The sequence below is a fragment of the Geotrypetes seraphini genome, chromosome 5 (genome assembly GCF_902459505.1).
Source record: "Geotrypetes seraphini chromosome 5, aGeoSer1.1, whole genome shotgun sequence".
Lineage (NCBI taxonomy): Eukaryota > Metazoa > Chordata > Amphibia > Gymnophiona > Dermophiidae > Geotrypetes > Geotrypetes seraphini.
In genome coordinates this window covers 262,043,136-262,069,479 of record NC_047088.1, presented here as the reverse complement: position 1 = coordinate 262,069,479, position 26,344 = coordinate 262,043,136, and the positions used below count along the sequence as shown (strand labels likewise).

General features: G+C 43.9%; 2 protein-coding genes across 2 annotated transcripts in view; one reads left to right on the top strand and one right to left on the bottom strand.

Moving 5' to 3' along the window:
* ARPC2 (actin related protein 2/3 complex subunit 2) overlaps window positions 1-11,809 on the bottom strand; it is a 47,478-nt gene extending 35,669 nt beyond the window's left edge. Inside the window, exons 1-3 of the mRNA XM_033946201.1 lie at window positions 11,635-11,809; window positions 3,298-3,332; window positions 1,014-1,126 (exon numbers count right to left, since the gene is read on the bottom strand). Of these exons, the coding sequence (XP_033802092.1) occupies window positions 1,014-1,126; window positions 3,298-3,332; window positions 11,635-11,708 (222 nt within the window). The 5' untranslated portion in view covers window positions 11,709-11,809. The remainder of the gene's footprint in view (window positions 1-1,013; window positions 1,127-3,297; window positions 3,333-11,634) is intronic.
* Window positions 11,810-23,629: 11,820 nt separating this feature from the next.
* Window positions 23,630-26,123, top strand: LOC117361399 (tigger transposable element-derived protein 3-like). Its single transcript, XM_033946656.1, has one exon. The coding sequence runs from the start codon at window positions 23,994-23,996 to the stop codon at window positions 25,524-25,526; it is 1,533 nt and encodes a 510-aa protein (XP_033802547.1). The 5' UTR covers window positions 23,630-23,993; the 3' UTR covers window positions 25,527-26,123.
* Window positions 26,124-26,344: the final 221 nt, after the last annotated feature.

Sequence of the window (26,344 nt, the reverse complement as noted above, 5' to 3'; positions counted from 1 at the left end):
CCCTCAGTGTTAGCTTCAGGCCGGCCCACGGTGAAATCAACGTAGGGTCTTCGGGCCGGCTCTCTGAGTGCTGCATTGCACAAAGCTGTGGGCAGTGGCTCCTGCGCCTCATCTGGAAGCATTCCCTCTGACGTTGCGATGTCAGAGAGAAGGCTTCCTGGTCCGGTGCAGGCCGCGGGTAGGAGCCTTTTCCCAGGGCTTTGTGCACTGCAGCACTCAGGGAGCCGGCCCGAAGACGCCGCATTGATTGTACCGAGGACCGGTGGCTATAGAACAATCTCTTGGGCCCGATGGAGGTGCCGGCCCTGTGGACCGCCAGAAAATTTCTGCGGACCGGAACCGGTCCACGGACCGGCAGTTGAAGAACACTGAACCACTTATGATATTAAAGTGTTTGAGGCAATTGCCTAGATTTATTGTTGATAATGCAGTGGCGATAACGAGTACCTCTACCAATGGACAAGTGTAATGCTCATATTTGGAACTATTTCAGACTGTTTTCTTTATTTTTCCTGGAAAATTAATTACTAAGTGGTAATAATAACCAACTATTTGTAACTCCCTCCTTATTAATAGTGGATTAATTTACAGAAGAAACTTATATTTTCCTCATTGAAACCTATTAAGAAATTATATGATTTGTGATCATAAAAAAAATTGAAATTCAATAAAGAATAAATGACAAAAAAATAAAGTGTTTGAGGCTTGTGCAGATGAATATGGAGCTTGCAGGAATGGGACAAAGACAGGGAAAGAACTCGCAGGGATGGGACGGGAAAATGAGTTCCCGCAGGGATGGGGAAAAATTTATCCCCGTGTCATTCTCTAAATTCCTCCTCGAGTCCTTCATTTTGCCCATTTCTGCTCTGTGCATTGCTGCGGAGATTTGTTCTACCATTTTCACTGACAGGTGTAGAGCTTCCCCCCCCCCAGACAATCGGAGCAAATTCCCAACTGCAGGCTGGCAGCAGACGAATGGCGAGGAACAGTGGGTCCCACATAACTGCACTCACCTCGTCGGCCCCGTGCTCCTGCAGCTCCTTGTAGAACTTCAGCGAGATGCTGATCATAACTTTTGTCTTGTCTCCATTGGGATTTGAAATGTGATACAGGACTCCGTCAAAGTCTGGAAGGCAAAGAAAAACACCAAGTATGCCACACGGTAGCAGCTCTCCGTGCTGTGTGCCGTTCTGCAGAAAGGTTAGCTTACATACTCCAGACTGATTCTGGTACAAGCTAAACATTTTCCAAATAATTCCATTATCAGGTAAAAACAAACCCCACAACAGTCCTCAGGTGTTCAAAATGGTGTCTCATTCTTAACGAGATTAATGGTAAAGTTTACAAAAATCCCCTTCCTCTCAGCCAATCCCAAAATCCACAGGTGTGAATGCCATTTCTGAACGGGTGTTATTTAACCATGAGGATGCTGACCACATAGAGGGGCAAAGGTAAGGTGGATTGACAAAATCATTGTGGATCCCCTTTTCACAAGGGGAATCCACGTCAATATGGCATCCACAGCTGCTGAAGGCATGCATAAAGACCCACTCGAAGGGGCAGCTGTAGATGTTGAGGACTGAACTATCTCCCTTATTGTCCCCCAAAACCTCATGATCCCTCTGGATAACACAGAGCTGATCACCCCTTCGACTTGCCTCCGAGAGCCAACACCCCTTCCCCCAACTGCAACACCTTGATCCCCATCCCAGGCCTTTTTGGGGTCCCTGGTCATCAGTGGGAAGAGTGATGCCCAGTGGCTCCGGGATCCAAAATGGACACCACAACCCCCGAGCAATAATCTTGCAGTATTAGCACTAGGGGACAGGCTGCCTGACCCTTATGCAAGATTAATTTGCACATGGTCGTGGCGGCCATTTTGGATCCTGGGCACCCGTGGCACTGCCATTAATTTTTTGCAGCCTGCAAGATATGATCTGCAAGATATGCAAGTAAACAGACAAAAAACCCCACACAAACATTAATCAGAGTTTGGTGGCCAGTGGAACTATTGCGGGATACAACAACGAAACAAGACTCGCTTGACAGTGTTAGCAACTGTTTGGAAAGAGAAGTACAGAGAACAAACTATCCTGGTATCCTTTCGGTTCTAGGCGGATTACCAAAGAACTGGTCTGGCCATATCCAGTGAGATTACAAGATAGAATTAGTAGCAGCATTGGGGTCCGGGAGAGGCCTGCCTAAGGGTGTGGTCATCGGTCCACTGGGTGTCACCCCAGTGCTGGGAATACAAACTTTAAAAATAAAGCTAGTAATGTAGACAGGAATTGTGAGAAAAACACAGCAAAAGCTTGAAAACCAGACCCCTGAGGCAGGCCTCCATCTGGAGGCCGAAACACGGACTGTGTTGGGTCATCAACTAGATCAGGGTTGCCCAAGTCCAGTCCTCAAGATCTACTGACAGGCCAGGTTTTCAGGATCTCCACAATGAACATGCATGAGAGAGATTTGCATACCAAGAAGGCAGTGCAGGCAAATCTCTCTCATGCATATTCATTGTGGAGATCCTGAAAACCTGGCCTGCCAGTAGATCTCGAGGACCGGACTTGGGCAGCTCTGAACTAGATCATTCCACAATAAGGACATTACATTTACATATTTGCATAATAGGACTTTCTATTCATGTACTTTTACATGCTTTTTTATTTAAGTTCATAGAAATAAATATTGTTTGTGTCAAGGTTGACCTGTTCTATCCCACTTGCTTTCCTTAATTCGATTTCTATTCCATTCTCCTGGGGGCTCAGAATGGGTTCAATTGAATTCACAAAAAATTGCAGGACAAAGACATTGCTAGAAGAGACAGGAGAGTGATGAGAGGGGAGGGGGAGCAAGAGAAGGCAGGGAGGAGGCGGGAAGGGGCAGGAGGAAGGAGAGAAGAGGAGAGCAGGAAGGAGGCTGATCATTGGTGCTGTTCTCGTTGGATTTTACGTGGGGTTTTTGTCCCCTTTCTTTTGATGGTTTAATACAACAATCGGGGTATCTGGCCACAATACAAAGGTGCTCATCTTTCATCAAAAGTGTGTGCAAATATGCTAAATAAATAGAAAAAAATTGCAAAAAAAGATCTCAAAGGGATTTTAAACACTTCATTAGTGAATGACCTAGCAGCAGTTTTCACTCAATATTTCTGAAACCTGCTCCTCTCTTCCCTGGAGTCTCCCGATGCTCTTTAGGTTTTTGTTTTTTTTTTTTTGGGGGGGAGGGAATATGATCAGAAGCCTTTCAATGCTTGTTTTCCATTGGGGATTAGGGAGGAGATCATATGACACATACCTGCAAAGGTAACTTCCACTGCCTCGGGCTTGTTCCTGGGGGGGGGGGAGTGGGTAGAATAAAGAGACAAAAGATTATTTATTGAGGTCAAACAGCCAAACCTTCAGCTCACCTAATTTCCAAGTGTTTCTAAAATGCAGATGAATAAATCAGTTAACATTAATGGAGTATTTTAAGAAAATGAAAAGGAGAAAGAGGGACTAATCTCCACATCTCAAGAGACAACCAAACGAACAGCGGGCAGCTAAAAAATTTTTATCGAATCTGCCGTTTCTGAGTTACGCTATGTCCAAGCAGATTCAAGGTAACTTACAATTTGAAATTATAGGCAGCCAAAATGGTTATAAGTCAAAGAGGGTCCTTTACTGAAAGCTGCTTAAATAACGGTCATTGAAAAGTACATTTCTAGTCAAGGGACTGAACGTGGCCTGGCTAAACTGCCTACATCAGGAATCCAAAATAGGTCATAACCTGCATGTCCAAGATCTACAAAATCATAAAAACGTCACCATCTGGTTGATGAATCTCTCCACACTCCTCTTCCTCGATGCTCTCCACCCCCTCCCCGTGAACTCTGTTCCCATCAGGCAAAACCCTCCTCCACTGCCAACTTCAGACTCCGTCCCTTCTATCTTGCTGCGCAGTAAGCACGGAAAGACTGCCCAAATCATGACATCAGGCTCCGTCTCTAGCAGTATTCAAATCCAAGCTAAAAGCCCACTTTTCCAAGGCTGCTTTTAACTACTAAGTCCCACTCACTGGAAAATGACCTATGTCCATCTCTCTGCAAGAAACTCCCCAAATTAGATTTTAAGCTCTTCAGAGCAGGGACAGTCTATTGTATGCTAAATGTATAGCACTGTGTATGCCTTTCAGTGCTATAGAAATGATAAATAGCAATCGTAGCATGAAACGAAATGGTAATACAAACCAAAGAAACCAGATTAACCCTCTTCTCCATTTTCAAAACCAACCAGGAAGGGTTTGAAAAAAGGCCTTAAAAATGCTACTTGGAATTAAATGCCCGTCTTGTAGCAGGAGTGGCTACACAGTATATTCAAACACAAGCCAGTGGCCCAAGTCTCTGTAGGTTTTCTATAGTCACTGAAGGCTGCCTGGCAGAGCAGGTGGGAGGCTTAGGTTGGGCCTGTCTTAATGACAGTGAACAGACACCAAAATCAGCATTTTACTGTGCTCTGGGAGTCACTTTAGACAGTTTGCCGAGTTTTGAAGACCAAGTTAACACTAGTTCAGAAATCCTTTCTTACTTTACAGAAGTTAAGGAGGGCCAGATCCTACTTCTTCCAACAACACTACAGAACAATACCGTCTATACTGGACTACTGCAATGCATAATTTTAAGGAATTTCCGTGAAACAAATGAAAAAACTCTGGTTAATACAAAATACAGCAAGACTCATATATTACAAATCAAGATCCGTCCATGTCACACCACTGCTTATAGGGCTACACTGGCTACCGATAGAAAAGAAAATAGAATTCAAACTATGGTGACACCTCTAATAGCTTCCCCAGATTTACTGAACTATTAGGTAGATACCACTCCTAATCATTTGTATAGCGCTACTAGACATGTGCAGCGCTGTACATCAAACACAGAAGAGACAGTCCCTGCTCACAAGAGCTTACAATCTAGTCAAGACAGACAAACTGGACAAGAAGCTGGCTCTATACACAGTGCTCAGGTGGGGAAATTATAGAGGTAATGATAAGACCGATATTGGTGCTTAGAAGGTGGGCTTCGAATCTGGATATGAATACTGCCAGAGATGGAGCCTGATGTGTCGAGTCAGGATTCTGGAATGTTATTGTTCTTTGAGATTCTGGAATGTTGCTATTATTTGGAATCCCTAAAGAGTAGCAACATTCCATGAAGAATCTCCAAAGAGTAGCAACATTCCAGAATCTCAGAGTAGCAACATTCCATGAAGAATCCCCAAAGAGTAGCAACATTGCAGAATCTCAGAGTAACAACATTCCATGAAGAATCCCCAAAGAGTAGCAACATTGCAGAATCTCAGAGTAGCAACATTCCATGAAGAATCCCCAAAGAGTAGCAACATTGCAGAATCTCAGAGTAACAACATTGCAGAATCTCAGAGTAGCAACATTCCATGAAGAATCTCCAGAGTAGCAACATTCCATGAAGAATCTCCAGAGTAGCAACATTCCAGAATCTCAGAGTAGCAACATTCCATGAAGAATCCCCAAAGAGTAGCAACATTGCAGAATCTCAGAGTAGCAACATTCCATGAAGAATCCCCAAAGAGTAGCAACATTGCAAAATCTCAGAGTAACAACATTCCATGAAGAATCCCCAAAGAGTAGCAACATTGCAGAATCTCAGAGTAGCAACATTGCAGAATCTCAGAGTAGCAACATTGCAGAATCTCAGAGTAGCAACATTCCATGAAGAATCTCCAGAGTAGCAACATTCCAGAATTTCAGAGTAGCAACATTGCAGAATCTCAGAGTAGCAACATTCCATGAAGAATCTCCAAAGAGTAGCAACATTCCATGCTACTACTCCGAATCATTTCTAAAGCGCTACTGGACATATGCAGCGCTATGTACATCAAAACACAGAAGAGACAGTCCCTGTTCACAAGAGCTTACATTCTGGTCAAGACAGACAAACTGGACAAGAAGGTGCATCGATACACTGTGCTCAGATGGGGGAATGATCTGCTAAACAGCTAATCAATGTAACTCCAACTGCATGATCATGTGATTTTCAACTCTGAAAAACATAAAATACCAAATGCCTCTTAGTAAATCATTTAACTACCAAATTGCAAACGTATGGAACTCTCTTCCCATCAGGAGCTGCGTATCAACGCAGCTCCTGATTGGTAAGGCCCGACTTTAGTGCAGGAAGAGGCGGTCGGAGCATACAGCAAGTGATTTCCTTCACTTGCCGGCGCTCTGGCTGCTCTCTCCTGCTGTCCTCTCCTGGTCGGCGGTTCACGGTCGGAAAATACAGCAAATGACCGGGGGAACACTGTATTTAAAATGGTAAAAACTCCCTGCCAGGAATGGATATGGGACCCAGTGTCCTTTACCTGCATGTCTAACATGATTTGGAATCCAAGTCAATACCAATCTAACAAATGCTGAAAAATGCACTTTGACCCAAGAAGTCGATGCTCACATCTCATTCCACCCTAACCCTAACCCTTCAGAAAAGAAATAAAAACCCTGCTATTCAAGAAATCCTTAACGACAAACTAACACAGAAAGAATCATCTCAATCCCCAATAGCAATCTGCTCCACTCCGTAATACCACGGGAAATGTCCAGATAACTCCTTATGTAATCCACCTTGAACCGCGAGGTAATGGCGGAATAGAAATCACTAATGTAATGTAATGTTAAAACTCTGAAGTTTTGTCTGTGCTTTTGAAACTTACGGCTCTGTCTGAGCTGAATCGGATGCCATGAGCCCTCATTTACTAATAGCTGAGGTAGTTCCCCCATTTCTCTCAGCCCTATCATTGCACACACAGGCCTTGACAAAGCCTCTGGATTGTGGTAATGTGGACCACGAATCCAGCCACTAGGTATCGCCACTGAGCGGTTGCCTGCACTCTGTTATCCACCTTCTTCCATGTGGCCTGCGATGTTGCTTCTGCAGCATCCAGAGCTCAGGCCTAGACCAACCCAGAAGGTAGTGTTTGGGGTCTAGAAAAGAAACTCCAGTCCTTCAGTCACTGGGTCAGCCTAAGACACAGGCTGTTCCCATGAACCTATCCTCATGCTCTGGCGCGTCTCTAAAAGCTGAAAACTCTTCAAAGGTCCTCAGAATCCTGCTAGACTCCACACTCTCCTATAAACTCCAAATCTTCAACCTCAGGAAAATAAAACGTTTACAGTTTAAAGCAATTGGGATTGATTAAACTTTACTTCCACAACAATCGCTTTACAATTCTGGTTCAAATGCTTGTCCTAGCACAACTTGACTACGTCACTGGAAAAGGTTCAAAGAAGAGCAACCAAGATGGTAAAGGGGATGGAACTCCTCTCGTATGAGGAAAGACTAAAAAGGTTAGGGCTCTTCAGCTTGGAAAAGAAACGGCTGAGGGGAGATAGAATTGAAGTCTACAAAATCCTGAGTGGAGTAGAATGGGTGCAAGTGGATCGATTTTTCATTCTGTCAAAAATTACAAAGACTAGTTACAGGGAAATGCAGGAAATATTTTTTTCACTCAGAGAATAGTTAAGCTCTGGAACGTGTTGCCAGAGGATGTGGTAAGAGCGGATAGCGTAGCTGGTTTTAAGAAAGGTTTGGACAAGTTCCTGGAGGAAAAGTCCATAGTCTGTTATTGAGAAACACAGGTGGAAGCCACTGCTTGCCCTGGATCGGCAGCATGGAATGTTGCTACTCTTTGGGATTCTAGAATCTTGTTACTCTCTGGGATTCCGGAATCTTGCTATTCTTTGAAATTCTGTATGGAATGTTGCTACTCTTTGGGATTCTAGAATCTTGTTACTCTCTGGGATTCCGGAATCTTGCTACTCTTTGAGATTCTGTATGGAATGTTGCTACTCTTTGGGGTTCTAGAATCTTGTTACTCTCTGGGATTCCGGAATCTTGCTATTCTTTGAGATTCTGTATGGAATGTTGCTACTCTTTGGGATTCTAGAATCTTGTTACTCTCTGGGATTCCGGAATCTTGCTATTCTTTGAGATTCTGTATGGAATGTTGCTACTCTTTGGGATTCTAGAATCTTGTTACTCTCTGGGATTCCGGAATCTTGCTATTCTTTGAGATTCTGTATGGAATGTTGCTACTCTTTGGGGTTCTAGAATCTTGTTACTCTCTGGGAATCAGAATCTTGCTATTCTTTTAGATTCTGTATGGAATGTTGCTACTCTTAGGGGTTCTAGAATCTTGTTACTCTCTGGGATTCCGGAATCTTGCTATTCTTTGAGATTCTGTATGGAATGTTGCTACTCTTTGGGATTCTAGAATCTTGTTACTCTCTGGGATTCCGGAATCTTGCTATTCTTTGGGATTCCGGAATCTTGCTATTCTTTGAGATTCTGTATGGAATGTTGCTATTCCTTGGGTTTTGGCCTGGATTGGCCACCGTGAGAACGGGCTACTGGGCTTGATGGACCATTGGTCTGACCCAGTAAGGCTATTCCTATGTTTTTACCAACTCTTACCTATGTTAAGCATTTTAATACACATGAAATAATACAAATCCCATTTATTAACTAAATAACTACTATTTATTATTTCTAAAGTGCTACCAGATGCACATAGTGCTGTATATTAAACATACAAGAGACTTGTTTCTGTCTGAAAGAACTTACAATTATGACAGATCTAGAGGACAAAAAGTGGGAATTAAAGGGGTGGAGGGGGTAAGGTAGTAAGAGGGAATGACAACAGATACGGGCACTTTACAAGTTGGCAGGGTAGGACTTAAAGCAGAAAACAACAAACAAACTGCAGATAATGTACAAGATGCAGGCGTTGTTTATTGATAAAATTGCAGTAACATATACAACCTTAAAGCAAACCAAGAGACCAGACACGGTCTGTGTTTCGGATAACAGGCCTTCCTCAGGGGTCCATGGTGGTTAAGGTATAAAGCAAACCGCATAAAAGATAACAAACACACGCCAATGACGATCAAATGAAGTCGAGCAGGGTAGGACTTAAAGGCAGCTTCAAAAAAGGGGGTTTTCAGCCTGGACTTGAAGACTATTAGAGACAGGGCTCAAAGAACCGAGGAGAAAATTCTCTAAAATTTGCCGGTAAAATCCAACGAGTTCATGTAGTGGCCGTAGTGGGAGCAATTTTACTTTTACGGGTGATTCTCAGCATAATAGCATGCAAATTATACGCACGCTATTTGTGTGAAGAATTGCCAGTAAAGGGAGGGGAGGAACTGTGCCTAGCGTTTGCTCAGAAGAGTAATCGCTAAGTACAGCTCCTTCCTGTCAAAAATGGAAAAAAACAAAAACATGCCCACAGGCTGCTACTCTTCCTGCCAGCTCAGCTGACTGAGGCTCGCCCTGCTGCAAGGGCTCAGCTGGCAGGGAGCAATGCCCACTCGCTGCCAGGCTCCCCTCCCTGCAACTACCAGCCACCCCCTGCCACTTCCCGCACTTTAAATTCAAGGATGACAGAATGGTCACTCCCTCCTTCAGGGTCCACCGCCCCCCCCTCCACACTCCCTGTACTTTCAACTGAAGGATAGCAGCCGCCCAGTGACACCTGCACCCCACCCACATGTATCTTGAAGATGATGGCCGGCAGGAGGGATGTCTACTCCCACCAGACGGCAAGCCTTCCCCTTTCCTTCCTCTGACTGGCCCAGGCACCTAAGTCCTCAACCGCCTTGCCGCTTGAACCAAAGGGGGCTCCATCCTTACTAAATTTTAGGAAATTGATTGAAAGAGTATTGTATGAGTGATATTATGTATATGGGAAGGGTGAGAGTGATTCAGTGCATAAACATAGACTTAACGCAGGAAGCTGGTTTTTAGTACATTTGTTATTTGATCTACTTGGTCATTGTCTAGTGTGATTTATATGTTTAAAAATTATGAGTGTTCTTTTGTAACTCGCTCAGAACTGCAGGATGTAAGCGAGTAAGAAATGTTTAAAATAAATATATAGGAGAGGCCTTAGGCATCTGGGCCAATCAGAGCCCGAGATGCACTGGGGAGGGGCCTAAGCTCTGATTGGCCCCAGCTGCCCAAGATCTCTCCCACAGGAGGGGCCTTAGATGCCTGCATCAATCATAGCCTTAACACCCCCCCCCCAGCAGTGCATGCCAGGATGCATTGGGAAGGAGAAGACCTGCCATTTTAAACAGGCAGGCATCTCTTCTGTCATCCTTCAATTTAAAGTGCAGGAGGTCCCCAGCGGCAGCAGGGAGTGGGCATCCTCCTGCCATCCTTCTGTTTAAAGGTGTAGGGGGGTTTCAGGAGACATTGAGGGTCTTTTTTTAAATTTTTTAAATTTGCCGCCAATGCAGCCCAAGGAGGTTACAGAATCACTCGGCTATGACAGAGAATCTAAGAACTCATTAATATAAACGACCTGGAGTCTGCCAGGAAGCTCGGAAAAGACCACGGGGAGCCGTTCCAAAAATCAGCCGGTAAAATACTGCCCTGCTAGCCGGTTTAGCGACCTCGTTAAAGGCACAGTACGTTTTGAGAATCGCCTTCCGAGTCAGGCAGGTTGTTCCAGCCACAGGACGCAGCCGACAACCAACTAGGCACTTAACTTAACGAGCGAATTCCATTAACCACCACCCTCTGTTGTCTGTCCGTCAACCAGTTTCTAATCCAGTTCACCACTTTGGGTCCTAACTTCAGCGCATCAAGTTTGTTCAAGAGCCTCCTATGAGGAACCGTGTCAAAGGCTTTGCTGAAACCTAAGACAATTACATCTAGCACAGGGGTAGGGAACTCCGGTCCTCGAGAGCCGTATTCCAGTTGGGTTTTCAGGATTTCCCCAACGAGTATGCATGAGATCTATTTGCATGAACTGCTTTCAATGCATATTCATTGGGGAAATCCTTGAAGGCGGCCAACTTCCGCCCAGCTAAGCGCCTAAGTGTGTTCTGGAAATGGAAGAAGTGAGGCTTAAGAAAGAGGATCTGGGCTGAGCCCGTTGTGAAACTCGCTGCTGCTCTGGCCCTGGAGGTCCCTCATTGCCTAACCTGCTTCAAGAACTAATGCCAATGCCAGACAAATCTGAATGTTTTGATTGGGTGAACAGAGAATTGGACCGAGGGCATATGCTAGATCAGGGGTAGGGAACTCCGGTCCTCGAGAGCCGTATTCCAGTTGGGTTTTCAGGATTTCCCCAATGCATATGCATTGAAAGCACTGCATGCAAATAGATCTCATGCATATTCATTGGAGAAATCCTGAAATCCCGACCAGAGTTCCCTATCCCTGATCTAGCATATGCCCTCAGTCCAATTCTCTGTTCACCCAATCAAAACATTCAGATTTGTCTGGCATTGGCATTAGTTCTTGAAGCAGGTTAGGCAATGAGGGACCTCCAGGGCCAGAGCAGCAGCGAGTTTCACAACGGGCTCAGCCCAGATCCTCTTTCTTAAGCCTCACTTCTTCCATTTCCAGAACACACTTAGGCGCTTAGCTGGGCGGAAGTTGGCCGCCTTCAAGCGCCCAGCCACGACCCTCCTTTCGTCTTTCACGGGCTGCTTCTCTCTCTCCCCCCACCTCCCCTCCCCCGAGAGCTTGCTTTCTTGCCCGCGCACTCTCCGCCCCAAGGCCCGCGCTGCCTCGCCTCCCGCCCCACCCTCCGCCCGGGCCCCGCTCACCCGGCCGCGGCGCTCTCCAACTTCAGCGCCAGGGTGTCCTCGATGATGCGGTTGTTCACCTCCAGCAAGATCATGGCAGCGGCGGCGGGAGAGCGAGCGAGCAAGACGGGGGAAGAATCGCCGACACTGCTCGCCCACACACCACTTCCGCCCCGCAGACGCCTTCCAACACAGACGCTTCCGCCCCGCAGGCCAGCTTCCGCCCGGCGGGCTTTCTCCCTTACCCACTTCCGCCCCGCTCTTTGCTCGCATCCCTAGCGCTCCCCTTACATGGAAAAAAACAAACTCCATAAGAATAGTCTTACTGGGGCAGACCAGTTGGCCATCTAGCCCAAGTACCTATTAGAAACCCAAACAGCAGCAGTGATCCCAGAACAAACAGTAGTTTCCCCCATTATCTCAACAGCCTAAGAGGGCCATACTGGGTCAGACCAATGCTCCATCCTGTTTCCACAGTGGCCAATCCAAGTACCTGGCACAAACCCAAATAGTAGCAACATTCCATGCTACCGATCTGGGGCAAGCAGTGATTTCCCCCATGTGTGTCTCAACAGCAGACTAGGGACTTTTCCTCCTGGAACTTGTCCAAACCTTTCTTAAAACCAGCTACGCTATCCGCTCTTACCACGCGTTCCAGAGCTTAACTATTCTCTCAGTGAAAAAATATTTCCTCCTATTGGTTTTAAAAGTATTTCCCTATAACTTCATCGAGTGTCCCCTACACTTTGTAAATTTTTGACGGAGTGAAAATTCGATCCACTTGTACCCGTTCTACTCCACTCAGGATTTTGTAGACTTCAATCCTATCTCCCCTCAGCCGTTTATTTTCTAAGCTGAAGAGCCCTAACCATTTTAGTCTTTCCTCATACAAGAGGAGTTCCATCCCCTTTACCATCTTAGTTGCTCTTCTTTGAACCTTTTCTAGCACCACTATATCTTTCTTGAGATAGAGAGACCAGAATTGAACGCAATACTCCAGATAAGGTCGCACCATGGAGCGATACAGGGGCATTATAACATTCTTAGGAGATCGAAGGATGGGCAAGTGTGGGGCTATCTTTCCGCATCCAGAGGAGCTCAGTTTTTGCGGCATTTAATTGGAACTTGTTTTGTGTCATCCAGCTCTTTATTTCCATATGGTAATTGTGTCGAGACAGACGAGTGCCACCCCGCTACTGATAGTTACACAGGCTCCCGATTGAGAGCAGGATGAAATTCAATCGCTGACGCACAAAACTGTTCACCTCTTGGAATCGCAGTATCTAGTGGCCGAACTAAATAATCATATGCCCCGGCGTGCTCTGTGCTCGAGCCAAGAGTCCTTACTACAAATACCTTCCTTCAAAGACATCAAATACAAAAGCACCAGGGCAAGAATGTTTTCGGTAATGGCCCTGATGTGGTGGAATGACCTACCAAAGGAATTAAAGCTGGAAAAGAACACCAGAAAATTCAAAGGGATAAAGACTGTCCTTTTTTCAAACTACTTCAACTGAAATTATGAAGCTGGCAGAGAGAGGAAACTAGAACTTTCAGGGATGCATGTAAATAAATTATATTTAGTTGAAATGGACAACCTCCTTAGAGAGGTGTGTAAAAAAATGGTGTATAGAGTATTTAGTTGCAATAGTAAACCTAGTATGATTGATTTCATATAAACATATGCTGTTATAGGGGAAAGCACCTTCCAGGGATTCAAGAAAGGGTTAGATAAGTTCCTGCTGAACCAGAACGTACACAGGTAAGGCTATACTCAAATAGGACACTGGTCTTTGACCTAAGGGCCGCCGTTGGTCTGACCCAACAGCAGCAATTCTTATGATTATGGTAAAAGCGGATAGCATAGCTTTTTGAGAAAGGTTTGCCAAATTCCTGGAGGGAAAGTCCATAGTCTGTTATTACGACATGGGGGAAGCCACTGCGTCGTGGAAGGAAGAGTGGCTGGAGACGAGCGTCAGATACACAGGCGCAGAGAGGGTTAACCCTCCCCCCCATGAATTACTGAGTCCGCAAATTCAGAACCACACATTCGCGAGGGTATGCTGTATTCAAATCCATGCTCAAAGCCCACTTCTTTGAAGCTGCTAGCACCAATCTGTCCTGCATTCCCTCTCTAATTCCCCATCTGATCATTGTGTATAGATGCACCTTTTTGTCCAGTTTGTCTGTCAAAACTAGATTATAAACTTTTTCAAGCAGGAACTGTCTATTCCATGTTTGATGTACAGCACTACATATGCCCAGTAGCACTATAGAAATTATAAATAGTGGTAGAAGTAGCAGCTGGGCTGCTTCAGATCTCTCTACGGAAGTGAAGCGGTTGCAAAATACCTCACCTCTGTCACACATACGGAACATGGACCAGCCTTCACCAAACAGAGAATAAGGACCACAAATTAAAAGTACAGTATAAGCTATAATCTACATGCAGTGAAATGCTACAGGAACAAGCAGAATCCCTTTCTATGCTGTGATAAAAACAAAGATATCAGAGATTTGCATCCCCAAAGCCTGCATTTTTGCAATCAGTGATCTAAAAACAACCGTTTTCTACCTTTGTTGTCTGTGAATTTTTTTTTTCTAATCGCATTGATCATGGTTTTGTTTTCTGCCTTCAGTGCCTTCAGTGCTCCATTTTCTACAAACTTCTTTTCATGGGCCTCCTTCCCATTTACTATTTCCCCTCTGTCATTTCCTTCTTTACATATGTCTCTAGCATTGATCTTCCCTTTTCACTTAAATTCTTTGCCTCTCTATTCACTTATTGCTAGATTTTATCCCTTTGCCCCTGTCACATCCTCTGCTTGGCTCTCAATTTTCTACTTCTTAGCTCTTATCTCCTCCTAATTTCCAGCTAACTAGCGCACTTATCCACCCTCTTTCCAAGTTGATTTTTCAAACATCTGCCTTACTTTCCCCAGCTATCACCTTCAATCTCCCTGATCTCCATTTATTTTCTTCTTTTTCCTAGCCATATCTCAATATCAGAGCAACCAATTACCCAGTTCCAGGAGGGAGATTTTAGGACAATCCTGCATTTTTGACAACTTCATTCTGATGCATTATGGGACCTGCAGCACTAGTTTCTATGGGTAGAATCAGGAGCTATAAACCCCACACTGCTTTGAGGTATACATTTAAAACCAGCAATGGCAATAAGTCTCCCTGTAGAAATGGTTAACTTGGGAACTCTGCAACATTTCTAACTTTGTATTCCCTCCCTCTTTTTCACTCTCACCATTTTGTCCCACTCTCACCCCTTCTTTGTCTCACCTTTTCAGTCCTTTGATTCCCCTCTTCATACTCTTTTTCAACATCTCATTTCCTCTTAAATATGGCACCCATTCCCTAATCCTCTATACTTAGTCTGTGTACTCATCCCCTTCCCACCCCCATCTGCTTTCTTCTGACTCTCATTTGCTTCTCAGCTCATCCCTCTTCCTGGTTCCAGTCCCTTTCTTCTGGCTTCTATTCCTCATCCAGGTTCCACTTCTCTTCTGTTACTTCCTCAACCCCTAATTTCCACCTTCCGGGTTTGAAGTTCTGGAATGCCTCGAGTGGACAATTGCATTTATGTAAGCCTAGAGATGTTTAAAAAAACTATTGAAAACATATTTGTATGTGTCAGCAGTTATGCAAACTCATGAGGGACGTTTTATGTATAGAATTCTGCTTGAAATCAATGCCTGATGTGCCAGTTATATTTATTCATACTGCTTTTGTCTAAAGCAGTATATAATTTTTTAAATAAATACTGTTCCTTTCTAATACTCTGAGTCCTTCACCCCATCCTTCAGGCTCCATCTCACAACCTTAGTCCTGTCTCACCTGCACCCCCCCTTCATAGCCCCAATACATGCTATCAGTTCCCTATTCCACACATTCTTTATTCTTACTCACACCTGCTAGCTTTGCACCAACCCCCAGCCCAACCCACTTCACCCTTCAGTCCTTTGTATCTGCTCTCCCCATCCCCATGTACTCATGCTCCTGTTATTCACCCCAATTCCTGTCTTCCCTACCCAACTACACCAAATGTACCACTCTTTATCCATTACCCTCTTTATGGGCTCCAGCATGTCTAAAACCGTCCCTGCTTGGAGTCACTTTTGACTCATCTCTTTCCTTCTCTTCATAAATACAACAGATCGCCAAAACTCGTTTCTTTCTCTACAACATTGCTAAAATCTGGCCTCTCCTTTCTGAGCATGCTACTATGATCCTCATCCATATTAGTCATCTCTCGCCTGGTTTACTGCAACATGCTTCTTACAGGTTTCTCCCCTTCAATCTGTTCAGAATTCTGCTACCCGCCTCATAGTCCGCCAGTGTCGTTATGCTCCCTGGTTCCCCGTCCACGTCTGCATACAGTTCAACTCCTTTTACTGACCTACGAGTGTTTTCATTCTGCAGTTCTTCAGTATCTCTCCTCATACTCCATCCTGTAAGTATTTACATGATATGATACGTCTGTATCATATCTCCCCTGTCCCTCCTCTCCTCCAGAGCACACCATCCTCTTGGCACTTTTGAGCCGGCTATGAAAGAAGTCGTGGAAAACAGGGAAGCATGACGAGAACTGGCCTACAGAGTATCCAAGGATCGGACACAACTGAATGGATAGTAGTAGCCCAGCAGAGAATTGTTTAATGTATAAGGTCATCATTTGACTCTTAATTGGGGTACCATATGGCTCCAGAAAAAGGAGCACAAAAATGTACAACCCTTTGGATGATGTTGTAGCCAATAATGTTGTCTAAAATCTATAATTGACTAACACTCTTAATCCCTTGGGGAAAATGTTTGAACGGAGAAAAAAAGTGCCAAATAATTATGAAAGTTCTTTAAATAATGGACATCAGTATGAGCCCTTGGCGTACATATGAGGAATTGTGGGTTCGGGCAGTCACTCATAGATGACCAGCACCAGACATATGTCTAAATGAGAACTGCCCCATACATCATTTAGTCCTAGTTACTTAGTAACATAGTAGATGAAAAGGATTCAGGTCCCAATTCCTGCCCCATACTTTCTCTGTCTCTGTCATATGTAAGTCAGGTACCTGGGGACACATCTTAAAGACCAGAAACCATCTTTCAAATATGTCCGTCTTTTATTATGAGTTTCACATCTTTTATACGAATCAGGTTTGTCAGCATGTGATGGCATGTGACGTAAGGTCACATGAAACTTTAAACACATCAGCATTTTTCCTATCTAGAGATTGAAGTCCAAAAGGTAAGAAAAAGCCTTGACCAGCAGAGCTTCTTAACTAAAGCTGTCTGTAAATACGGCTTAACAAAACAATTGAATTCACTTCACTACAACTCTGTTTAAACATTCATGTCAAAGAAAGAAAGACAAACATAGATGTCCTTATACCATCTTCAAAGAAGGGAAAGATAAACAGGGCCTACCTTTGCATCTTTAAACAACATATGCCTAAGGACACTTACTAAAGTTCTGATACGTGTCCGTTCAATTCCCCTCTTACGTCATGTAAATGACGTCACAAATACACAGCATGAGCTGGAAGGGAGTGATACTCTAGGTATGTCTCTCAAGGAGGGGTTTTTTAGGAGCTGTAATACGAATAACACAGTACATGAGCAGTCAAGACAAGAGTGCAAATAATAAGAGATTATGCATTCAACTAAAGTGCTGATCCCAAAAATTAGATAAATCAGAGTTACATTTGAACTCAGCAAAGAGGTCTGCTAATTTCTGAATGGCCATAGGAGGACCTATATTGTCAGAAAGAAAAGTACAACAGCATAAAATACTGAGGAGAATTTTTCAGAATTCTCAGCTAGAATCATATCTAGGGCCATATGATTTTGAGAACCATCTGAGAAGTGGAGCCCAATTGATCAGTAATACTTTGCAAGGCGTCCCTAGAATAGTTCACAAAGCGTTGCTGATTATAATAATTTTAACTAATCCGATCAACATTCTTATTAATAGTAATAAAGGGAATAAGGAACTCAAACCCAGCCTTAACCTGAGCTCGGGCCTTAAATTCATCTGGGACCCCTCTTGGGACCCCTATAGCATCTATGTATACATGTGATCAGATTTATATCAAGACAAATAAAAGGAAAAACCATGTGAATAGGAAGGATGCCTTTCAGAAAGATATGCAGGAGCATGGTAACCTTAACTAAAGTGCACTGGCCTATCCACTGGCTGGGTAGCTTAACAGGGAGCCAAAAGTCTCCATAAAGCCAGTAAATATCAAATCTAATGCAGCAACAATGGTGCATACCTATGAGCCAAGACAGAACAATAACCTGGGGGTAAATTACCTACAAAACTACTCTGTGTCAAATTAGAAACATGACATATGTAATTGCCCTTATAGATGATAACGGCAATATCAAGCTTTTGCTGTCCTGGCAACAAAGGGTATTTAGAACACTACAGTGCACAAAGAGGATAGGTAAATAACCCAAAAAGGCATGGTTGGATACCAGGAGGGAGGTCCAGATGTACGGTTCCTAGATGGGGTCTAGCTTGAGCACATATGTAACAATTACTCTTATTATGTTGATCAGCAGTGAATTTCATCCATTCTAACCAAAGGTTACGTTCTGAAAACCCTACCTCAACAGCCACAATATCTTCAAAAGTGGGATTGGCAATAGCCATCATGTCAGTAAGTTTATTGAATGTAGGGGCCAGTGAGTTAGTATTTTTTGGGGCCCCCACAAAATGGCGGGAGAAGATGAGTGGAGGTAGATAGATCCCATAAGAAAACTGATGATAGCTAGACCCACCCTTAAACCACATGTCCATAATGTACATACCTTCATCAGTAGGTCTAGGGTTGTCAATAGTAAGAGAAAGCTTAATAATTTGTGCAGGAACACTTTTCCTATAACAGTGTCCAACCTTATGAAGGGTCATACAAGTAAGCAGTGATTTACCATTTTGGTCCACTGTTTTTCAGGGTATTTTCTAGTTTATAAGCCCAGTCAGTATTAATATTCCACCCTACCACTCCCCAGAATGCACACTTATCCCCCCAACGTAAGTCAGTAACATATATATATATATATGTCCTTAGTTTTAGGAATCTCTGAGGACCAATGGCACAGCCTTGGGATATCAATTGATGAACAGTCCACAATGTCACAATACTCAAAGGAGAAGGTGGCAACTTGCACACTGCTGGAATTATACCAAAGGGTAGCATCGGTCTTTTCTGGATTCCAATTGAAGGACAGCCTTTGCGAGGGAGTAGTCCAGCTTGACGTCATGTTCGCAAAGAGGTGTCGGGGGTGCTGTTTACAGTAGGAGTGTCATTTACAGATGGGTATGGGCAGAAAGTGTCGTGGACCCAGAACACATCATCCCTGTAGACCCAGTTAGAAATGATCCATACAGGGAGAAAAACTAGCAGCAGCGTTGCCAGTAAGAGAATGATAAAGTTGGTGGAATGCTGTGATGAGATCATCATGTTGTTCCTCTGAAGGAGGTGAAATCTGCGCAGGGAAGACTTGCTTCTGGGGTTTTAGGTTAACCCTCTTCAAGCGACTTGCGTGGATCCAAACAGGAAACTCCTCAGTAAGTGCAGCGGGCCTGGTCACAGCGATCACAGTAGTGGGAAGGCCAAAGGGGAAATCCGTCTGCTTCCGATCCTTGGAAAGCTGCTGGATAATCACCAGGCTGGAAAAAATGGGTAGGAATCTGTGGAGAGAAAGGAGAAGTGCAAGACACGTTTCTTTGAACAAGCCCTAATATTTCAATTAGCTTTTGGACGTATACCTCCTGTATCAAGGGAAAATCTACCCATGGGGCGGGGAAAGGTCATCCCGTGAGAATCTCAAAGGGAGAGCAGCCAGATGTCTGTGCATCATTCAGCAGCTGTACTCCAATGTGATCCAAATAAGAGATAGAAAACAAGAGAAACCATGTTGCCTGCACTGAACGTGGCAACATGCAACAATACCAATTCATTCACTTAGCATAGCCATGGCAAAAGAGCGACAATACTCAGTTACTTAAGGTTCTTAATTGAACAATCCAAAAGGATATGTTTTTATCGTGCTGCATATAACTATTATGCACTTCAGAGAGACCATACTGATGTACTGAATGTATTCAGAAATGTATGGATCATATGTAGGGAACACCACGAAATAAACGCTGCATAAAATAAAGCTTTTTCTTATAACCCCTAACTAAACTATATTCAGAATATAAAAGCTAAAAGTAAAAGAACATTGCGCAGTTAGGCTAGTAAGAAGTGGAAAAAGAGCTCTAAAAATGGCCAATATTATGTATCCTGGGGTACCCACTAAACTAAAACAAGTAGACATGACACAGACAAAACATAAAGTTTTAAGCGTGGAGCTATTACTCCATCTGTCAAGTGTGCAGGGCTGAATTTAACTCTGCAAATAAACACATTGATATAAAAAAAACCAAAACAACAAATAATGTATATCATAACCATCTCATATTTGGAAAAAGGGCATAAAGCTAATGTCTCTTTGGAGCGTCTCTATCTCTGCAGTGATAAAGAGGACCCGTGGAAAACATTAGAAATATCTGTGCCAAAATGGATCTGGGATGGCTATGTATAAATCCGGAAAAAACATTTTAAATTAGCAACATCCTAATTTCAGCTAAAACAATAGAAAGGAATTGTATTTTCCAATTTATTTTCAATTCACAACCGTGCCAGTTGTAATTATCGAGCTATATATCTCTGTATCAAGGAGCAAAAGGTCAAGAATGAAAATATCACTAGCAAGAAGTTAAAATGTCGAGCGAGCACTACGATAACCAATACCATGATATTGGGCAATGAATAAGGGAGAGCTAGCAGCTGGTATCCAGGGTTTCCCCTCTTTGCACCAAAGTCCGTCCAAAAGGGCGGCTTTGGGCACCTGCCAAACGCCAGGCAACAAATTCAGAGGAAGCTGTGAAAAAAGAGAGGAAGAGAATCCTGTTCACCCTTGAGACCCAGAAGCCTATTTAAAAGAAGGGCTTGGACATCGTGAAAAGTATGAAGGGTAATGAGGTGACCTAGGATCAAAGAAGTAACCATCTCTACCACCATAGCACAAGCAGCCAGGGAACTTGAACAGGAGTGACTATAAAAAAAGGCAACAGAGCGTAACTTACCGCCATGTTCTCCCTTCATGGTGTTACAATAGTCCCAAACAAAGAGATAAAACATGTGGGCATAAGCAGGAAAACCCAAACTTGAGCTAGAAACCAAAGCACATCTTAAATGTCCAACATTTCATAAGTCCATCTGATAAGAGCAGTCATTTCAGAAACCAGGGTCTGTCTCAAAATCTGGTCATAGAAGGAACAAGCAGAGATCCATTGGCGGCAGTGACCAATCATAGCAAGAAAAGTAAGCATGTCTTTCTTGTTAGCTGGGCGGGGCAGAACAGCAGCAATGCAGAAAGTGCAGATTTTCCTCTGACCATGAGACAGGACAAAACCCAGGTATTTCACTTCAGATGTACACCAGTGCAGTTTATTTCATGACACCTTGTGACCACACACAGACAATCATTATATCAGCCTGACAGGTCTCCTGAATTATGGAACACAAAAGTTGTACAAAATGAGAATAGGACCATGAGGGGCAGTGCATGACTTGTAGAATAGCCTGAAGGGCAATTCTACACTAGGTATACTGTTGCTTAAAGGTGAAGGCAACCTCACCAAAGGGACTAAAAATAAAACATTCTTTAGGATAATGACAGAAAAAAATCATTGGCTGCCGATGGAATGGTGGAAGAAACATAAGGGCAATGAGAATTACCAAAACTCTAACAGCCCTAAATCTAGGACGAAACAGGGAATGCCATCAGCTTTGACAACAAGAGCGATGGGCGTATTATAAGAAGAGATGGTGGTTTTGATAATGCCGGAGAAAAGTCAAGAGACAAGCAGTGGAATCTCACCTTACTGCTTTATAAAACCAAGAATGAGTAACTTCAAAGAAGCACTATAGGGGGTCAGTGGAAGCCCAAACAGAGAAGTCTGGGGGAAGGGACAAAAACATTCATGCACAGACCCTGATAATGAAAGCAAAGAACAGATTAGCTTTGCTCTGCACAAGAAAGAAAACCTTTAAAACGGAATTTTTTCTTTTTCTTGTTTCTTTTTTTTTTTTATGATCCAGCACAGAACACAAAGAAAGCAGCCGGTAGAAAAAACGCACAAAATTAGGCAGGATCAAAAGGAAGACAAGAAATAATGCTTGTGTACAAACTACAAGGGAAAGATCTTAGACTGATTCAAACAGCGCTTTCAATTCATTCCACATAACAGCATGTCCTACCTCAGTGGTAAACATTGGTGACACAGAAAGATGGGAGCTGAAGGAAAAATGTCATACACACACACATCCGTACAAGTCTCATTTGTCTAGGAGTAAGTGCCTTTATGACTCATTACAAAGCCCAATATAACAATGCAAAAATATTCGCTTATCTTACCTTATAAGCGAGGTACAGTAATAAGAGACAATAAAATCTTATACTCTATAAAAGTTTTTAACCTTACAAATGACAGAGTGGGCAGGGGGGTTCTATAAATAATTTCATTCTTTCCGAAAGAATGGCAGCTGCGTATATATATGAGGGGTGCTTACCGAAAGTACCCCAAGATTTTTCCCAAAAAAACTCCATAATAGAACCCAAAGCTTGAACTTAAAATAAGGGGTTGGGTACAGGTCACCACTACCCAGTGAGTATTAAAGAACAGAAAAAATTCAGAAATACTCACAAAATACTGGTGATATCATCTGCCCATCGCGGACAAGCCCCCAACTGAAAAGGATTCAGGTCCCAATTCCTGCCCCATACTTTCTCTGTCTCTGTCATATGTAAGTCAGGTACCTGGGGACACATCTTAAAGACCAGAAACCATCTTTCAAATATGTCCGTCTTTTATTATGAGTTTCACATCTTTTATACGAATCAGGTTTGTCAGCATGTGATGGCATGTGACGTAAGGTCACATGAAACTTTAAACACATCAGCATTTTTCCTATCTAGAGATTGAAGTCCAAAAGGTAAGAAAAAGCCTTGACCAGCAGAGCTTCTTAACTAAAGCTGTCTGTAAATACGGCTTAACAAAACAATTGAATTCACTTCACTACAACTCTGTTTAAACATTCATGTCAAAGAAAGAAAGACAAACATAGATGTCCTTATACCATCTTCAAAGAAGGGAAAGATAAACAGGGCCTACCTTTGCATCTTTAAACAACATATGCCTAAGGACACTTACTAAAGTTCTGATACGTGTCCGTTCAGTAGATGACGGCAGATAAAGACCCCAGTGGTCCATCCAATCTGCCCAACCTGATTCAATTTACATTTTTTAAATGTTTTTCTTCTTAGCTATTTCTGGGCAAGAATCCAAAGCTCTACCAGGTACTGTGCTTGGGTTGATATTATCAATCCAATCAAAATTCCATTTAATCCAAGTCAGTTCAAACATTCTCCCCAAGGGATTAAGTGTTAGCCAATTATAGATTGGATTCCAGCAAAAGGAGGACAGATTGAGACATCCAGGTTTTACTTCCATTGCTGTCTCAATTTGTCCTTTTTCTGGAGCATATGCCTAACCCTATAAATATGTGCATATTGGGTTGTGTTCTGCCCCTGAAAGAACCATTTGTTAACATTCCATTTTTATATATACATTGATTGGAGAGCTAAGAGTTTCCCTTGTTCTTCTAGCTCTTCTTCCACATTTATCTTTACAGAGCGTCCGAAAAGGCCCCGCCCCTCCCCAAAAACCCGGAAAGGGAAAAAAAAGGGCTCCTTGCCCAAATCAAAGATGGCTGCGCAGGGCGCCCTTCCCCGTCACGTGCTCTCTTTGTCCTTCCCATTCTTCGGCCGTTTTTACCCTGGCGCCGCTTCCGCTCTGGCAGGACCCCGGGTCTGTCTAAACACGCGCCTGACTCCTTTGATTTGAACCCCCCCCCCCCAAAAAAAAAAAAAAAACCAAGAAAAGCGGCTTGGAAAGAAGAGGCTCCAGCCCACATATTCCTGTGCCAAGGGTGTCCGGCTCTGGGTTGATCGGGAGGCCGGAAGAAAGGACGCTCTTTTGCCGGGCTCTGCTTGTGTGCACAGCTCTTTCCGTTTGAGTGCACACGAAGGGGGTGACAGCCTGGGCTCCGGCTTCCCCTTCATCGCCTCCCTAGCCTGTGGTGGCTGCTCTCCTTCCTCCCCCACGGGTGCTGTCCGCCTCAGCACCTCTGCTGCCTCCCCTGCCCTCCTGTTCAGCAGCGCCCCCTGGCTGCAGTCTGAGGGACTCTTTAAAGCCCCAGATCTCCCATCCTGCCTCCTGTGGGAGAGGGAATCGGTGCTTGAGCAGGATGGATTATAAATTAAAGCGCAATGTGCTCTCCCTAGCCAAAAAGATCGAGCTGCTGGCCAAGTCTTCACGGCCCGGAGTGGCCCGGAAGGACCTGGCGAAAGAGTTTGGCATCGATGTCTCCTGTGTCTGCAGAATCCTCAAAAACAGGGACACCCTCCTGTCAGAGTGGCTGAAGGGCGGGAACCAGGATCGGAAGAGAAAGCGTGATGGCAAAGATGCCAGGATTGAAGATGCCCTCTTTCGCTGGTTTACGGCTGCGCGCAATCATGGCATCTCCATCTCCGGACCACTGCTGATGGAGAAGGCCAGGGACTTGGCAGTGGTCATGGGGATAGAGTTTGAGCCCACCTCTGGCTGGTTGTCCAGGTGGAAGAAACGTAACAACATTGGAAATAACAGATACCACAAAGCAGACCCTAGCCTTCATGCTGTGGACAATTGGTACTTGAATACTTTACCCTCGTTGCTGTCTGAATACAGCCCTGAAGACATCTATAAAGTAGATGAAACTGCAATATTCTTCCGCGAGATGCCTGATAGAGTCTTAGAAAGCAACGATAGTGCTGGCCTTAGTCGTGGCAGGGAGTATGTGACAGTTATCATCTGTGCAAACTCTACTGGAACTGAGAAAATGCGCCTTCTTGTAATTGGGAGGTCAAAAAGACCCAGGTGTTTCAAGGGAGTGACAATGGATGCCTTACCTGTTCAATACGAGGCAGATTTATATACCAGGCTCAGTATTAACATTTTCCAGAAATGGGTACATGGGGTTGACGTGAAGATGAAACAAGCTGGAAGAAAAATAATTCTGTTTATTGATCATTGCACAGCACACACTGCAGGTGATTTAGACAACGTGAAAATTGTTATTCTGCCTCCAAAGTCACCCCCAACTCTTCAGCCCATGGACCAGGAAGTAATACGCCACCTCCGACATCACTACAGGAAACAGATTTTTACCAAGATTATCAGGGATTTTGATGGCGACCCACAATCTGCAATTGACTTGGCACGCAGCATCACAATCTTGGATGCTACACACATGCTGAATGCTGCTTGGAAAGACGTGGAGCCTGAAACGATCCGGAAGTGCTTTATCCAAGCTGGGATTTGGAAAGAATTTGGGAACAATGAATTTCTGGCCCCCTTTCCAGAAAGGAAGTCTTCTAGCTGTACATCAGCTGTTGGCTTTCAGCCCTTTCCACTGGTCAGTATTAAAACTGAACCCACAGAAGAGGTGGCAGACACTGAGATTTGCAGGGTAGTGATTCAGCACCGTGGTAAACTGGACCCAATCACTTGCCCCATAGTTGAGGAAGAGACAGAGGAGGAGGATGATGATGGTGGTCCTGAAATAGTACCCCCAACCACCCGTGAGGTGTGGGAAATGATGCGGCGGATCCGCAACTATGTAGAGACCCGGGAAAAAACGGACTTTGAGTGGTTTTATTCATTTGAGAGACGATTGGAGAGTCTGTCTGAAGCAAGCGAAAGACAGTCGCGGACGACCGATCCCAAACAAGAGCTGTAACCTGATAAAGTTGCCTTGTGCGCCATGACCCAATAATTGGAATAGGTAGAAAAGAGTTATTTATTTTTTATGGACACACTGGTGCAGTTTACTTGAAATAACTGAATTCATTGGGATCAACTGATTAATGGCTGTCTATTAAAAGACTGTAAGTCTATGTATGTAGGTTGAGTATATCAGAGCCTAGAGATGGATTTGTTCATCTTACACAGCTGGTCATATTGTGAAGTATAGTGGGATGGATGGTGGAGGCTAGTAGGGATGATGTCAGAAGAGAGACAGCATTTCCTAGTGAGCGGAACTCCTGGCAGAGCAAAGACTACACAACTTACTTCCTTTCTGGATAAAACAAACTGCCCCCACTCCTGCCAAAATGTATTTCATGATCTTTTTTTTTATTATTATTATTGAACATACCATGCTAGCTCTCATTGATTTTGTCCACGGCACTTTTCACAGTAGCAGGAAAGTTCACCTCATCTCCCTCAATCTCAGGGCAGCATTCCATCTAATGGACCATGACATCGTTTTGCACCCCCTTGAGGAGATAGGTATAATATAGGCAGCTCCCTTCTTTGGTTTCAACCTTATCTCCAAGGTAGAATGTAACATAGTAACATAGTAGATGACGGCAGATAAAGATCCGAATGGTCCATCCAGTCTGCCCAACATGATTCAATTTAAATTTTTTCTTCTTAGCTATTTCTGGGCAAGAATCCAAAGCTTTACCCGGTACTGTGCTTGGGTTCCAACTGCCGAAATCTCTGTTAAGACTTACTCCAGCCCATCTACACCCTCCCAGCCATTGAAGCCCTCCC

Excerpts from the sequence above, each read along its gene's own strand:
- LOC117361399 (XM_033946656.1), top strand. The coding sequence starts at position 23,994 with ATGGATTATAAATTAAAGCGCAATGTGCTCTCCCTAGCCAAAAAGATC.